The sequence below is a fragment of the Camellia sinensis genome, chromosome 9, assembly GCF_055761805.1.
Source record: "Camellia sinensis isolate YWXY chromosome 9, ASM5576180v1, whole genome shotgun sequence".
Taxonomy (NCBI): domain Eukaryota; kingdom Viridiplantae; phylum Streptophyta; class Magnoliopsida; order Ericales; family Theaceae; genus Camellia; species Camellia sinensis.
The window spans coordinates 10,182,764-10,194,778 of NC_138969.1; the positions used below are offsets into that span (position 1 = coordinate 10,182,764).

A 12,015-nucleotide genomic window follows, 5' to 3' on the forward strand; every position below is an offset into this window, starting at 1 on the left:
GCAATACTTTGGCTGGGCCCCAAGAAGCACCTCAAGAGATGGGTTATGGACAATGTAAACCTTGCCTCAAACCACCACACGTGCGCCGCCGTCCGGGTGTGAGTTGTAGGTTGGATCGGTCCTATTATTTAATTTTTGAACAAAAATTATTTGAATTTCTAAACAAAATTAATTTAAATTTTGCACCAAATTTTCCTATCCAAACAGTGCCCTTTCTAGTCATTTTCCAGTATATTCAAAACAGTTTGTTTCAAACTGTGTTAACAGAACTACACCGGACAGATTCAAACCTGTTTCAATAGGTTCAATTCAAATTTGCACCTATTCAATTTGAAATCAGATCTGTTCATTTCAAATAGTACCTGTTCAGCCATTCCAAAAGGCCTCTAATCTGCCTAAAATACCAAGACATTTCTAGCAGTTTGAACATCCAAAATTTTCTTGTTTCCTTCAATTTTTTGCTCTCTTGCATACATATATTCTTCATACTAGTTTTAGAGAAAATTCTAAGAGTATAGAACACAAGTTCTAGTTCGTCATATAGATTGTTTGGAGTGCTACTACAATTTGTGTAAAGATCATTGTATCGTTGGAGATAAATGTCATTTATCTGTAAGTATCGAAGCAGGGCGAATCTGTCTTAAGGACAGAGTGTCACACAGACGACTTGATCAATTTGGTACTTGTTCGTTTCGGTAAATAAATTCTGTAAGTAATTTATTTTTATTTGTTTAATTTGGTTTCAAATTATTTATTTTACACAAAAGATTATTCCAACAATCTTAAGACAGACTCGAATTATTCTATTTATACATAATTTTTCATTTGTTTCTCTTTCTTCCTTTCTTTTTCTTACAGAAATTATTTTCTGTGATTTAACAAAATAATATTCTGGTTGGAAAATACAAATAGTAGTAATATACTGTTTATTTTCTTTGACAACTAGTAGTAATATACTGGCAGTCATTAACAATTTCAGAATATTCATTTGAAAAGTTGGTCAAAAATTAATTTTAGTTTTCAGAAATAATTTCTAAGTTTTCATTAATTAAAATTCTGTTTTCAGTATTTTAATTTTTAAAGTGTTACAGAAATGTTTTTCTGTCTGGACTTAATTTGCTTAAATAAATTTTATTTTCAAATCAATTGGAAATAAAAGTTAAAATTCTTGTATCTTTTATTTTTACAGAATTTAGATTCTGTGATTATGGTTTAATTTTTTGTGTAATATAAAATTCTAATTCTAATTTTGTTTTATAATTTAGAATTCATGGCTACAGAAACTAATGCTCAAACAAATACTAGTATGGTGACTGCAATTGCTTCAATTCCTCCTCTTGCTGTGACTGTGCCAGTCAATCATGATGAAAAGCTAGAGAAGTTCTTAGGAACTGATTTTAAAAGATGGCAGTAGAAAATGTTGTTTTATCTGACTACTCTCAACCTGGGGCGTTTTCTCCGTGAAAATGCTCCTACTCTGAATGAGGATGAAACCGGCCGACATGTTGTTGTTGCGGACGATACTTGGAAACATGCTGATTTCCTTTGCCGGAACTACATTTTGAACGAGCTTGATAACACATTGTACAACGTCTACAGTCCTATCAAGACGGAAAAGAAACTTTGGGAGTCTTTGGAGAAAAAGTACAAAACAGAAGATGCTGGCTGAAAAAAATTTGTGGTTGGCAAATTCTTGGATTTTGTGATGACTGATTCAAAAACTGTAATCAGTCAAGTTCAAGATCTCCAACTTATTCTGCATGACATTCATGCAGAAGGCATGTCTCTCAGTGAACCCTTCCAAGTTACTGTCTTAATTGAAAAATTACCACAAGGCTGGAAGGAATTCAAAAACTACCTTAAACACAAGCGCAAAGAAATGACATTGGAGGAATTAATTGTACGTTTGAGGATTGAGAAGGACAATAGCAATTATGAAAAGTGGGCTGGTAAGCATCCAATGGAGTTGAAGGCAAATGTAGTGGAACATGTTCCAAAAGCAAAGAAACGAAAGTATTCTGGAAAACGTTCCGCACAAGGCTCTAAAGAAGGGGAAACTAAGAAGTACAATTTTAATGGCAAATGTTACATCTGTGACAAAGAGGGACATCAGGCCAAAGATTGTTGTAGCAATCGCAAAGGCAAAGAAAGATCAAACAAGAAGCCTGCTCAAGCTAATATGATCGAAGTGGACAAAATTTTCAATGGTGTAGATGACATAAATCTTTTTTGCAGTTGTTTCTGAGGAAAACCTTGTCAGAAATCCTAAAGAATGGTGGGTGGACACTGGTACTGCTCGCCACATCTGTACCGACAAAAAGATGTTCACATCTTATTTTGTGGTGGACAACAGTGAACAACTCTTTATGGGAAACTCCTCGACTTTTAACGTTGAAGGACAAGGAAAGATTTTTCTAAAGATGACATCTGGAAAGGAACTCACTTTTAACAATGTACTGCATATAACGGACATTTGCAAGAATTTAGTCTCCGGATCTCTGTTGAGTAAACATTGGTTTAGGCTAGTTTTTTAAAGTGACAAATTTGTACTTACCAAAAATGGGATGTATGTAAGAAAATGTTACATGTCTGATGGCATTTTCAAAATAAATGTAATGACTGTTGTATCCTCTGTTATTAATAATAATACATCTTCTTCTTACTTGCTTGAGTCTTCAAATTTGTGGCATGATAGACTAGAACATGTTAATTATGGATCTTTGTGTAAATTAATTAATATGGAATGTTTACCTAAATTTGATATTGATTTGAATCATAAATGTGAAATTTGTGTTAAGGCAAAATTAACCAAAACTCTTTTTCATACAATTGAAAGAAGTACAGAACCACTTGAATTAATTCATAATGATATTTGTGATTTTAAATCAATTCAAACTAAAGGTGGAAAAAAATATTTTATCACTTTCATAGATGACTATACTAGATATAGTTATGTTTATTTAATTCGAACTAGGGATGAAACTTTGGAAACTTTCATTCAATATAAGAATGAAGTTGAAAATCAACTTGGTAAAAAAATTAAAAAACTAAGAAGTGATAGAGGTGGTGAATATAAATCACCTTTTGGTGAATTTTCTAAAGAACATTGAATAATTCATCAAACCACTGCTCCTTACTCACCTCAACAAAATGGAATTACTGAAAGGAAAAATAGGACTGTAAAAGAAATGATAAATGTCATGTTAATAAGTTCTGAATTACCTCAGAACTTATGGAGAGAAAAACAATACTTTCTGCTAATTATATTCTTAATAAAGTACCTCAAAAGAAAGTAAATCAAACACCTTATGAAATGTGGCATGGGAGAATATCATCCTACAAATACTTAAAAGTGTGGGGGTGTTTGGCTAAAGTTACTATTCCTAGTCTTAAAAAGACTAAGAGAGGTTCTAAAACTGTTGATTGCATTATGCCAAGAATAGTAGTGCATATCGATTTTTGATTCATAAGTCAAAACATTCTGAAATGTATGTAAATACTATTATTGAATCTCGGAATGCATCGTTTTTTGAACATATATTTCCTAATAAGACTAGACTATTAAAATAAGGAAGAAGAAACTAGGCGTAGTAAACGTACGAGAACCTCAAAATCTTTTGGTCCAGATTTTCTAACTTTTTTGTTAGAAAATGAGCCTTTAACTTTTAAAGAAGCTATGTCCAATCCGGAGACTCCTTTATGGAAAGAGGCTGTCAATAGTAAAGTTGAATCTGTACGGGGAGGAAATAATTCTCCTCGTATAATCCTGTTGACCAAGTCCACGCTTCTCCGTACGACGTCGCTTTATCACCTGAAAACACAAACGTGAGCTAGCCGGCGGGTGTGTGCCGGAAACCTCTCCGATGCCTAAGTCAGAAAACTTGACAAATAGACAAAGCTCTAAGTTCTCAGAAAGATTGTTTTCAATTACCTCCTCCAAGGTGATGCTTGTAGGCTTTTATAAGTTTCCCGTGGCACAATCCTGGTAGGACTTGTATTTCTCCATGCAGAGTCCTCCTAGGATTCATACTCCTAAGGATAATGCTTATCCTTTTACACCCTCCCCCACTGCTTAAACCAAGTGGGATGGTTTTCTCCATGGCCGAACTACCACATGACCGAAATAACACTGGCTATGCTGAGCCACATAGAAGGCCGAACTATCCTTAGCTCGGTCTTCTCTACTAACTCATTACTTCGGCTGCCCTTGTTCAACCTTGGTGCGTTTAGATCAAACTTCCAAGTAGCAAGTTCTGACTGACCTAACCAGAGTATGTCGCGACCGGACTAACAATGAGACCGGCCTAACTCCGAGTTGCCTCTGGACCGGAGTAGCTTTACTCCTCCTTGGGCCGAAGCAACTATCCTTTCTTGAGCCGGAATAAACTCACCTCCTTGGGCCGAAGTAACTTTGTCTCCCCAAGGCCGGAGTAACCTTGCCTTCTAGGCCGGAGTATTAAGTACGGCCTTTTTTACTTAGTCCTTCGCTTTTCTGGGCCTTAAAGCCCAACTCGCAGCTCGGCCCAGTTTTTCCCAAAAATTACCCTCTCAATTGCCCCTTAATTCCATCTGTGCAACATGATTGGGATTACCAGCCTTCTGGCCGAGCTAAAGTTTGTTACGCTTTTTCAGCCGAGCTAAAAAAACCCTTTAGCCTTTCCAGCCGAGCTAAGTTTACCTCGGGTATCACTATGTCCGGCCAAAACGTCTCTTCAATCACAGCGACTGTAACGCTTCCAATTCCAGTGACACGTGGCAAGCTCTGATAAGCTGTGGCCAACTGTCACGCCGTCCTTCAGAATTTTTGTACTGTTCCCGCTTCTTTTTGCCGCCTTTTTCTCTCTCCCTTTTACACAAAACAGCCCTTTCGATTCTGGAACCATTTACTCTATTGTTTTCATCCTCTTTCTGTATCTCTACTTCTTCCACACTCGAGCTTGTGTTGAGCTTGTGTTCTTTTCTTGCTGCCACCGTTTCCGACTCCAGTCTTCTTTCTCTCTTCTCTGGTAAGAAAATCTAACCATCTTGCAATTTTTTGTTTGTTTTACCATTTGTTTCTGTTTTGTATGCTTTTTGCAAACATTTTTCTCCATTTGTCTGTTTTGCTTTCGTACTTTTACAGTCGCACCAGTAGAACTCCATGTAGGTATAAACTATTATGTAGAAAATCAGTCTTAGATCCAGAATCACATAGTAACCGAACTAGGATCCTGTTTGCCCCCACAGGTAGATCTCTGTAGGCAAGAACCGAACTAGAACTTGGATGCTTCAGTGGGTTACCAGAGCCTGACTCACTTTAGCCGAAATAAGACCACCAAATTTTGAATATAGGAAACTAGGAACTTCGGCTATCAACCGAACTAAGCTTTTGGGGCCAAGCCGGTCTTCTTGGTTCCTAAACCGAACTCAAAAAGCCGCCCCTAGAAACTTAACCGAAGTAACTTTATTCATTCCACAACTGATTTAGGCCTTGGGGCTAGACCAGCTTTCTTTAGTTCTTTAGGCCGAACTCAGAAAGCTGCCCCTAGACGATAAACCGGTCTAGTCTGCTCAAGACCGAGCTAACAAACCTTTTGATAAACCGAGGTAGAACCAGCCCACTAAGCCGAAGTAGGATTTGCATATCTTGCTTATAATTTGTAGCGCGGTCCAACGATCTGTGCTTAACCCCTTTGTTTTCTACCTTGCAGACTTAGGTTGCCCAGGCATTCCTGCGTGTGCTCAACCGAGCTACTGAGACTAATTTTTGTACCGAAATAATTTATTCATAAATTACACAACAAATGGGTAAGTATAGATATTTAGTCGAAACCCCTGGTGGCATGGCCGAATTTAGGCAAGATTACCAGATTCCTGATAATGTCCAACTGGTGTTGGCCAAGAAAGATGCTACTCCCTGGGACAATGAAGGCTTCGTCCCTTTTACCCTTCAATCCATAATAGAAACCGGACTGCGGTTTCCTGTCCAACCGCTAATCTGCGAATTTCTTAGACAGACTAGGTTATGCCCCACCCAACTATCCACCAATACATATCGTATTATAATGGGGATAGCCGCATTAAACCACCAAACCGGACTAAATCTTGGTCTGGCCGAGATCTTTCATCAGTATTCCATCGGCTCAAAGAATGCTGGGTGGGTCTACTACCTTAGAATTCGCCGCCGCCGAGAGAAGATAATTAAGCACACTCCGGACAAGGATCTTAACGATGATGATTTCTTTTGGGTCTCTGGGAACTTTGAGGATTTTCAAGCTCAAATTCCTGGCCGACCTATAAATTGGAAAATGGGAGAGCCTGGTAATTTTACTTCGGTCTCCTGCTTTGTGTGTTATCTCGGTTGTTTATTCTTATTAGCCGAACTAACACTTCTCTTTTGTGCAGATTTCGCCCATCTCCATTCCTTGTATAGCTATCCCAACCTCGGAGTCTTGCGAGCCGCATTTCGGATTAAAGAAAGAGATTGGGCCAAGCTTCTAAATTTTGAGCCGACCTATCGGTATAGCGGTCGCCGCAAAGCAAAGGTAACCGATTTTCTTCTCGAGGAAGCACCGGAGCCGGACCCAACCTTGCCCGAGATAAGACTTGTCCCTCCAAAAGATATGGAGCATCACCACAAACAGTTAACCACCGAGCTGAAGTCTATCCGGTCAGCCACTAAATCAATGATTCTGGTAAGTAACTTCGGTCGCATTTCTGTTTTTCTACTCAACTTTTTCTTTGGCTAAATTGAGGTTGTTGCTTTGTCAGGCCATCCAGAAAAATCAAATCACCCATAGGAAGGTGCTGGAGCTGAGGAAAGTGACTAGGCAAGCAGCGGCAGAGGCAGAGGCGAAATCGGCCGAACTAGAGGAGGCCAGAAAGGAAATGGCCGAACTCCGAGGTGTGGTCGGTCGTTTGACCGGAATGGTTAGTTCGGCCGAGGCCGAAAAACAAAAGACTGCCATTGTGCTGAAGGACAAGTACTTGCGCGAGTTGTTAAAACTTGAAAGAAAGAAGGATGCCGAAATAAAGGAGAAGGTAAAAGAGGCTGACAAGCAGGGCTTCAAGAGGGCAGAGGATGCTTACGCCCAACAATGTAATGCTGCCAAGGATCTTTTCTTTAAGTGCGGCTGGAGGGGAGCCGTTGAGAAGCTCGGTCATGATCCTCAGACCGAGGTTTTCAACCCTCCAGCCTACTTCATACCTAACTCCCTGATGGAATATGCCACGGCCATGCAACAGCAGTTCCTTGAGGGCTCAGATGATGAAGATTCTGATGAAGACTCTGCCCCTGGGGATACTTCGGTTGTGAATGTGGATCAGATAGATCGGCCCGAGTTCAGAGTGGAAGATCTGACTATTGAACAGCCAGATGAAACTGTGGCTCCGGTCGATACCACTGTTGTGACTGAAGGAGTCCTGCCGCCAGAGACCGGTCTTCTAGCTGACACTGATGCTGCCTTTGATGCCGAGATAGATGAACTTTTCTCTTAAATTTGTACTCTTTTCTCTGTAACCGAACTAAGCCCCCTTGTAATGACTTCTTTTTGAATGAAAATTTTACTGCAACTCTTATTCTGGTTGTGATATGTATACTTGTAGTTTATAATGCCTTCACTTACTTTTGTTTCGGTTTTAGGTGGTTTAAACTATACTTGCCAGCCAACCACTCCTTAGCCGAAATAATTACTTCGGCTGAGGAGTACACAGTGTTGGTTCATTTCAGCCAACCACTCTTCAGCCATACACTTACTTCGGCTGAAGAGAAACAAGTGTTGGTTTATTCCAGCCAACCACTCTTCAGCCATACACTTACTTCGGCTGAAGAGTAACAAGTGTTGGTTTAATCCAGCCAACCACTCTTCAGCCATACACTTACTCCGGCTGAAGAGAAACAAGTGTTGGTTTATTCCAGCCAACCACTCTTCAGCCATACACTTACTTCGGCTGAAGAGTAACAAGTGTTGGTTTAATCCAGCCAACCACTCTTCAGCCATACACTTACTTCGGCTGAAGAGTAACAAGTGTTGGTTTAATCCAGCCAACCACTCTTCAGCCATACACTTACTCCGGCTGAAGAGAAACAAGTGTTGGTTTATTCCAGCCAACCACTCTTCAGCCATACACTTACTTCGGCTGAAGAGTAACAAGTGTTGGTTTGTTCCAGCCAACTATTGAAGTTAGTTTTTCCAGCTAACTTATAGTATTTGGTTATTCCGACCAAATGTCCTGCAGCCTGGATCCTTATCCTGGGCTTAGGAAGGATGTTGGTTTAATCCAGCCAACCTCTGAGTTAGTTTTTCCAGCTAACTTGGAATAGAATGCTTGCAATAAACTTAGTCTCTAAAGCCAACTTTTACAAAGAATAATCTGTGCTAAAAAGAATTGCTCATTTTATTGAAGGAAGAGAAAAAAAAAAAAATTACATATGTTTGAAAGAGAAAAGCTAAAAGTAAAATATCTTGAGATTGGCCGTATTCCATGGCCTAGGGATTGCCTTGCCATCCTTGTCTTCTAGGTGGTATGCCCCTTTACCGGCTAACCCAACCACCTTATAAGGACCTTCCCAATTTGGGCCTAACTTGCCGTCTCCTGGGACCAAGGTGTTTCCCATTACTTTGCGCAATACCCAATCGCCAATTTTGAATTGTCTTGGATGAACCTTTTTGCTGTATTTTTTGATTAACTCTCGTTGGTATGCGGCGATGTGGACCAACGCTCTTTCTCTTCTTTCTTCTGCAAGGTTGAGTTCTAAGGCTATGGCTTCTCCATTTAAGTCTGGGTCAAAATTTTCGCTTCGAATTGTGGGAAGGCCAACTTCTAGTGGGATCACTGCTTCCATGCCATAGGCTAAGGAAAATGGTGTTTCTCCAGTTGATCGCCGAGGTGTGGTGCGGTAAGCCCATAAAACATGAGGAAGTTCATCCGCCCACTTGCCTTTTGCTTTCTCTAGCCTTTTCTTTAGTCCATCCAAGACGACTTTATTTGATGCTTCAGCCTGCCCATTTGCTTGAGGATACGCCGGTGTGGAATTGTAGAACTCTATCTTGTATTCTTCACAAAAGCTTCTGAAGATTCTGCCGTCGAACTGAGTTCCATTGTCTGAGATCAGTGCTTTTGGTATGCCAAACCGAGTGATAATATTTTGCCAAACGAACTTCTTCACATCTTTTTCTTTGATTGATGCCAATGCTTCTGCTTCCACCCATTTTGTGAAGTAGTCTGTTGCTGCGAGAAAGAATTTTCTGCCTCCGGATGCTGTTGGAAGTGGTCCTACTATGTCTAAGCCCCACATTGCGAAAGGCCATGGGCTAGTTAAAGGTAGGAGTTCTCTTGCTGGTTGATGTATTTGGTGCGCGAATTTCTGGCATTTTTCACACTTCTTCACATATTTCTCTGAGTCTGCTTGCATATATGGCCACCAATATCCTTGCGAAATAGCCCTGTAAGCGAGCGACCTTCCCCCTTGGTGACTTCCACATACCCCTTCATGTATTTCGAACAGGAATGCTTCTACTTTGCTGGGATGAACGCACTTGAGGTAAGGCCCAGAGAATGACTTCTTATATAATGCCAAAGATGGAGATAGCCAAAACCGCTGCGACTTCGCCCTTATTCTGTTGGCTTCTTTTTTCTCTTCTGGTAGGATGCCGTCTTTTAGGAACAGGATGATGGGATCCATCCAAGAGGGCCCTAATTTTGCGCAATATACTTCTTCTGCTTCGGGGTCTTCTATGCTTGGTTTTGGTAAGAAGTCGACGAGTAATGGATGAGGGATTGATGTATCTGCCATTGAGGCAAGGCCTGCTAGCTCGTCCGCTCGGCTGTTTTCCTCCCTGCCAATTTGTTCTATCCTTACCACATCAAACTTCTTGATCTCCGTTCTGACTAGCTCTTGGTACTTGGCCATTCTGTCATCCTTTGCTTCGTATTCGCCAGAAATTTGGTTTACCACCAGCAGTGAGTCACTGTATACCATTAGTTCGGTTGCTTTCATGAAGTGTGCCGACTTGAGTCCTGCGAGAAGCGCCTCATACTCCGCTTCATTGTTGGATGCTGGGAAGCCAAGGTTGATTGCTTGCTCTATAACCAGGCCGTCTGGAGAGATGAGGACTATGCCAAGCCCTGCACCATGTCGGTTGGATGCTCCATCCACAAAGAGCTTCCACATCTCTCCAACGAATAGTTTCCAGCAGGTGGAAGGGTCAGACGATGCCGTGGGGTCAAGGATGGTGTTTTCTTCAAAGTCCATATTGGCTGTCTGCCCTTCGTCCTCTGTTTGAACTGCTGGTGAGCCTTTGTTCGTCTCTTCCTTGTGGTCCTTAATGTAGTCTGTCTTTGTGCTTGATGGACTACCTTTCACTAGGGGTTGCGCTATTCCGGCGTCAACTTCCGTCCCTAGTTCGGTTGGACTACCTTCCACTAGGGGTTGCGCTATTCCGGCGTCAACTTCCGTCCCTAGTTCGGTTGTGTCAGTCAGGTCGACTGGGCAGATATGATGACTTCCAGGAGTAAATTCCGCGACGAAGTCCGCCAAAGATTGGGCTTTTATTGCTGTCTTGGGTTGGAATTTGATGTCGAATTGTCCTAACTCCACCGCCCACTTCAAAATTCGCCCACTAAAGTTCGCCCTTTCAAATAGAGCTTTTAGTGGAAAGGCCGTGAGGACGACTATGGTGTGGGCATGAAAGTAGTGCGCCAATTTTCTGGATGCCATCATTAATGCTAATGCTAGTTTCTCCAATGGTAAGTACCTTGTTTCGGCTCCCAACAATGTCTTGCTGACATAAAAGATGGGCAAGTGTTGTATTCCTTCTGCACGAACCAACACTGCGCTGACTGTGTGTTGAGAGACTGCTAGGTACAAAAAGAGTTCTTCACCAGGTACTGGAGTAACAAGTAGTGGTGGGGAAGACATGTATTCCTTCAAGCTTTCCAGAGCTCGGTCGCATTCTTCATCCCACTCAAACTTGGCCTTTAAAGCTTGGAAGAACGGTCGTAGTCTGTCCGACGATCTGCTTATGAACCGGTTGAGTGCAGCCGCCATACCAGTAAGATGCTGCACTTCTTTGACTGAGTTTGGTCTCTCCAACTCCTGGATCGCTTTGATCTGAGAGGGGTCGGCTTCTATACCTCGGTTGGTCACCAGGAAGCCCAAGAATTTGCCAGATCCAACTCCGAATGCGCATTTGGACGCATTGAGGCGTAGCTTGTGTTTCTTCAGGATCTGGAACATCTCGCCTAAGTCTTTCAGATGGTCATTCTCATCCTTGCTTTTGACCACCATGTCGTCGATGTACGCCTCCATTGTTCTGCCTAACAATGGTTCAAACATCTTGGTGACCATCCTTTGGAATGTCGCCCCTGCGTTCTTTAGGCCAAAGGGCATGACCTTGTAGCAATATAACCCCCTTGGTGTTGTGAAGGAAGTGACCTCCTGGTCTGGTTCATGCATGGCGATCTGGTGGTAGCCTCTGTATGCATCCAAAAAGCTAAGTCGGTTATGTCCTGCTGTTAAGTCCACCAGTTGATCTATCCTTGGTAGAGGGAAGCTATCTTTTGGGCACGCTTTGTTGACTGTTTTGTAGTCGACGCAGACACGCCATTTACCATTCTTTTTTGGCACTACGACGGTGTTGGAGATCCATTTTGGGTAGTGCACTTCCCTTATCGCTCCTGCCTCCAACAGGTTGCCTACCTCTTCTGCCACTATTTCGGCGTGGTGGAGTGCCGATCTGCGTGTGCGTTGAATGACTGGTCTGGCGGATGGGTGGACATTGAGTTGGTGACTGATGAAGTTTGGATCAATGCCTGGCATGTCGTACGGTGTCCAGGCAAACACTTCGATATTAGAGGTCAAGAATTCCATGACCTCTAATCTCTCAGCGCTGGACAATGATGAGCCAAGCAAGAAGAACTTATCCGGGTTCTTCTCATCTATTTTTACCTCCACCAAGTCTTCCACCGCTTTCTGATCAGCTTCTTTACCGACGTCTGCGAATAGTCCATTACTCTCTGGTTCTTCCACCGAAT

The 12,015-nt window shown here is 41.8% G+C and overlaps 1 protein-coding gene across 1 annotated transcript; it reads left to right on the forward strand.

Annotated features, from left to right (window-relative positions):
• The first annotated feature begins 6,599 nt into the window (after positions 1-6,599).
• On the forward strand, positions 6,600-7,873 carry LOC114288934 (uncharacterized). The gene is made up of 2 exons (XM_028232556.2): positions 6,600-6,674; positions 6,751-7,873. Exons 1-2 carry the CDS (start codon positions 6,603-6,605, stop codon positions 7,474-7,476), a joined length of 798 nt encoding a protein of 265 aa, XP_028088357.2. The 5' UTR covers positions 6,600-6,602; the 3' UTR covers positions 7,477-7,873.
• The last annotated feature ends 4,142 nt before the right edge of the window (positions 7,874-12,015 follow it).

Coding starts and splice junctions, on each gene's coding strand:
- LOC114288934 (XM_028232556.2), top strand. CDS start 6,603: ATGGAGCATCACCACAAACAGTTAACCACCGAGCTGAAGTCTATCCGG. Junction 6,675..6,750: donor CCACTAAATCAATGATTCTG/GTAAGTAACTTC, acceptor TTGCTTTGTCAG/GCCATCCAGAAAAATCAAAT.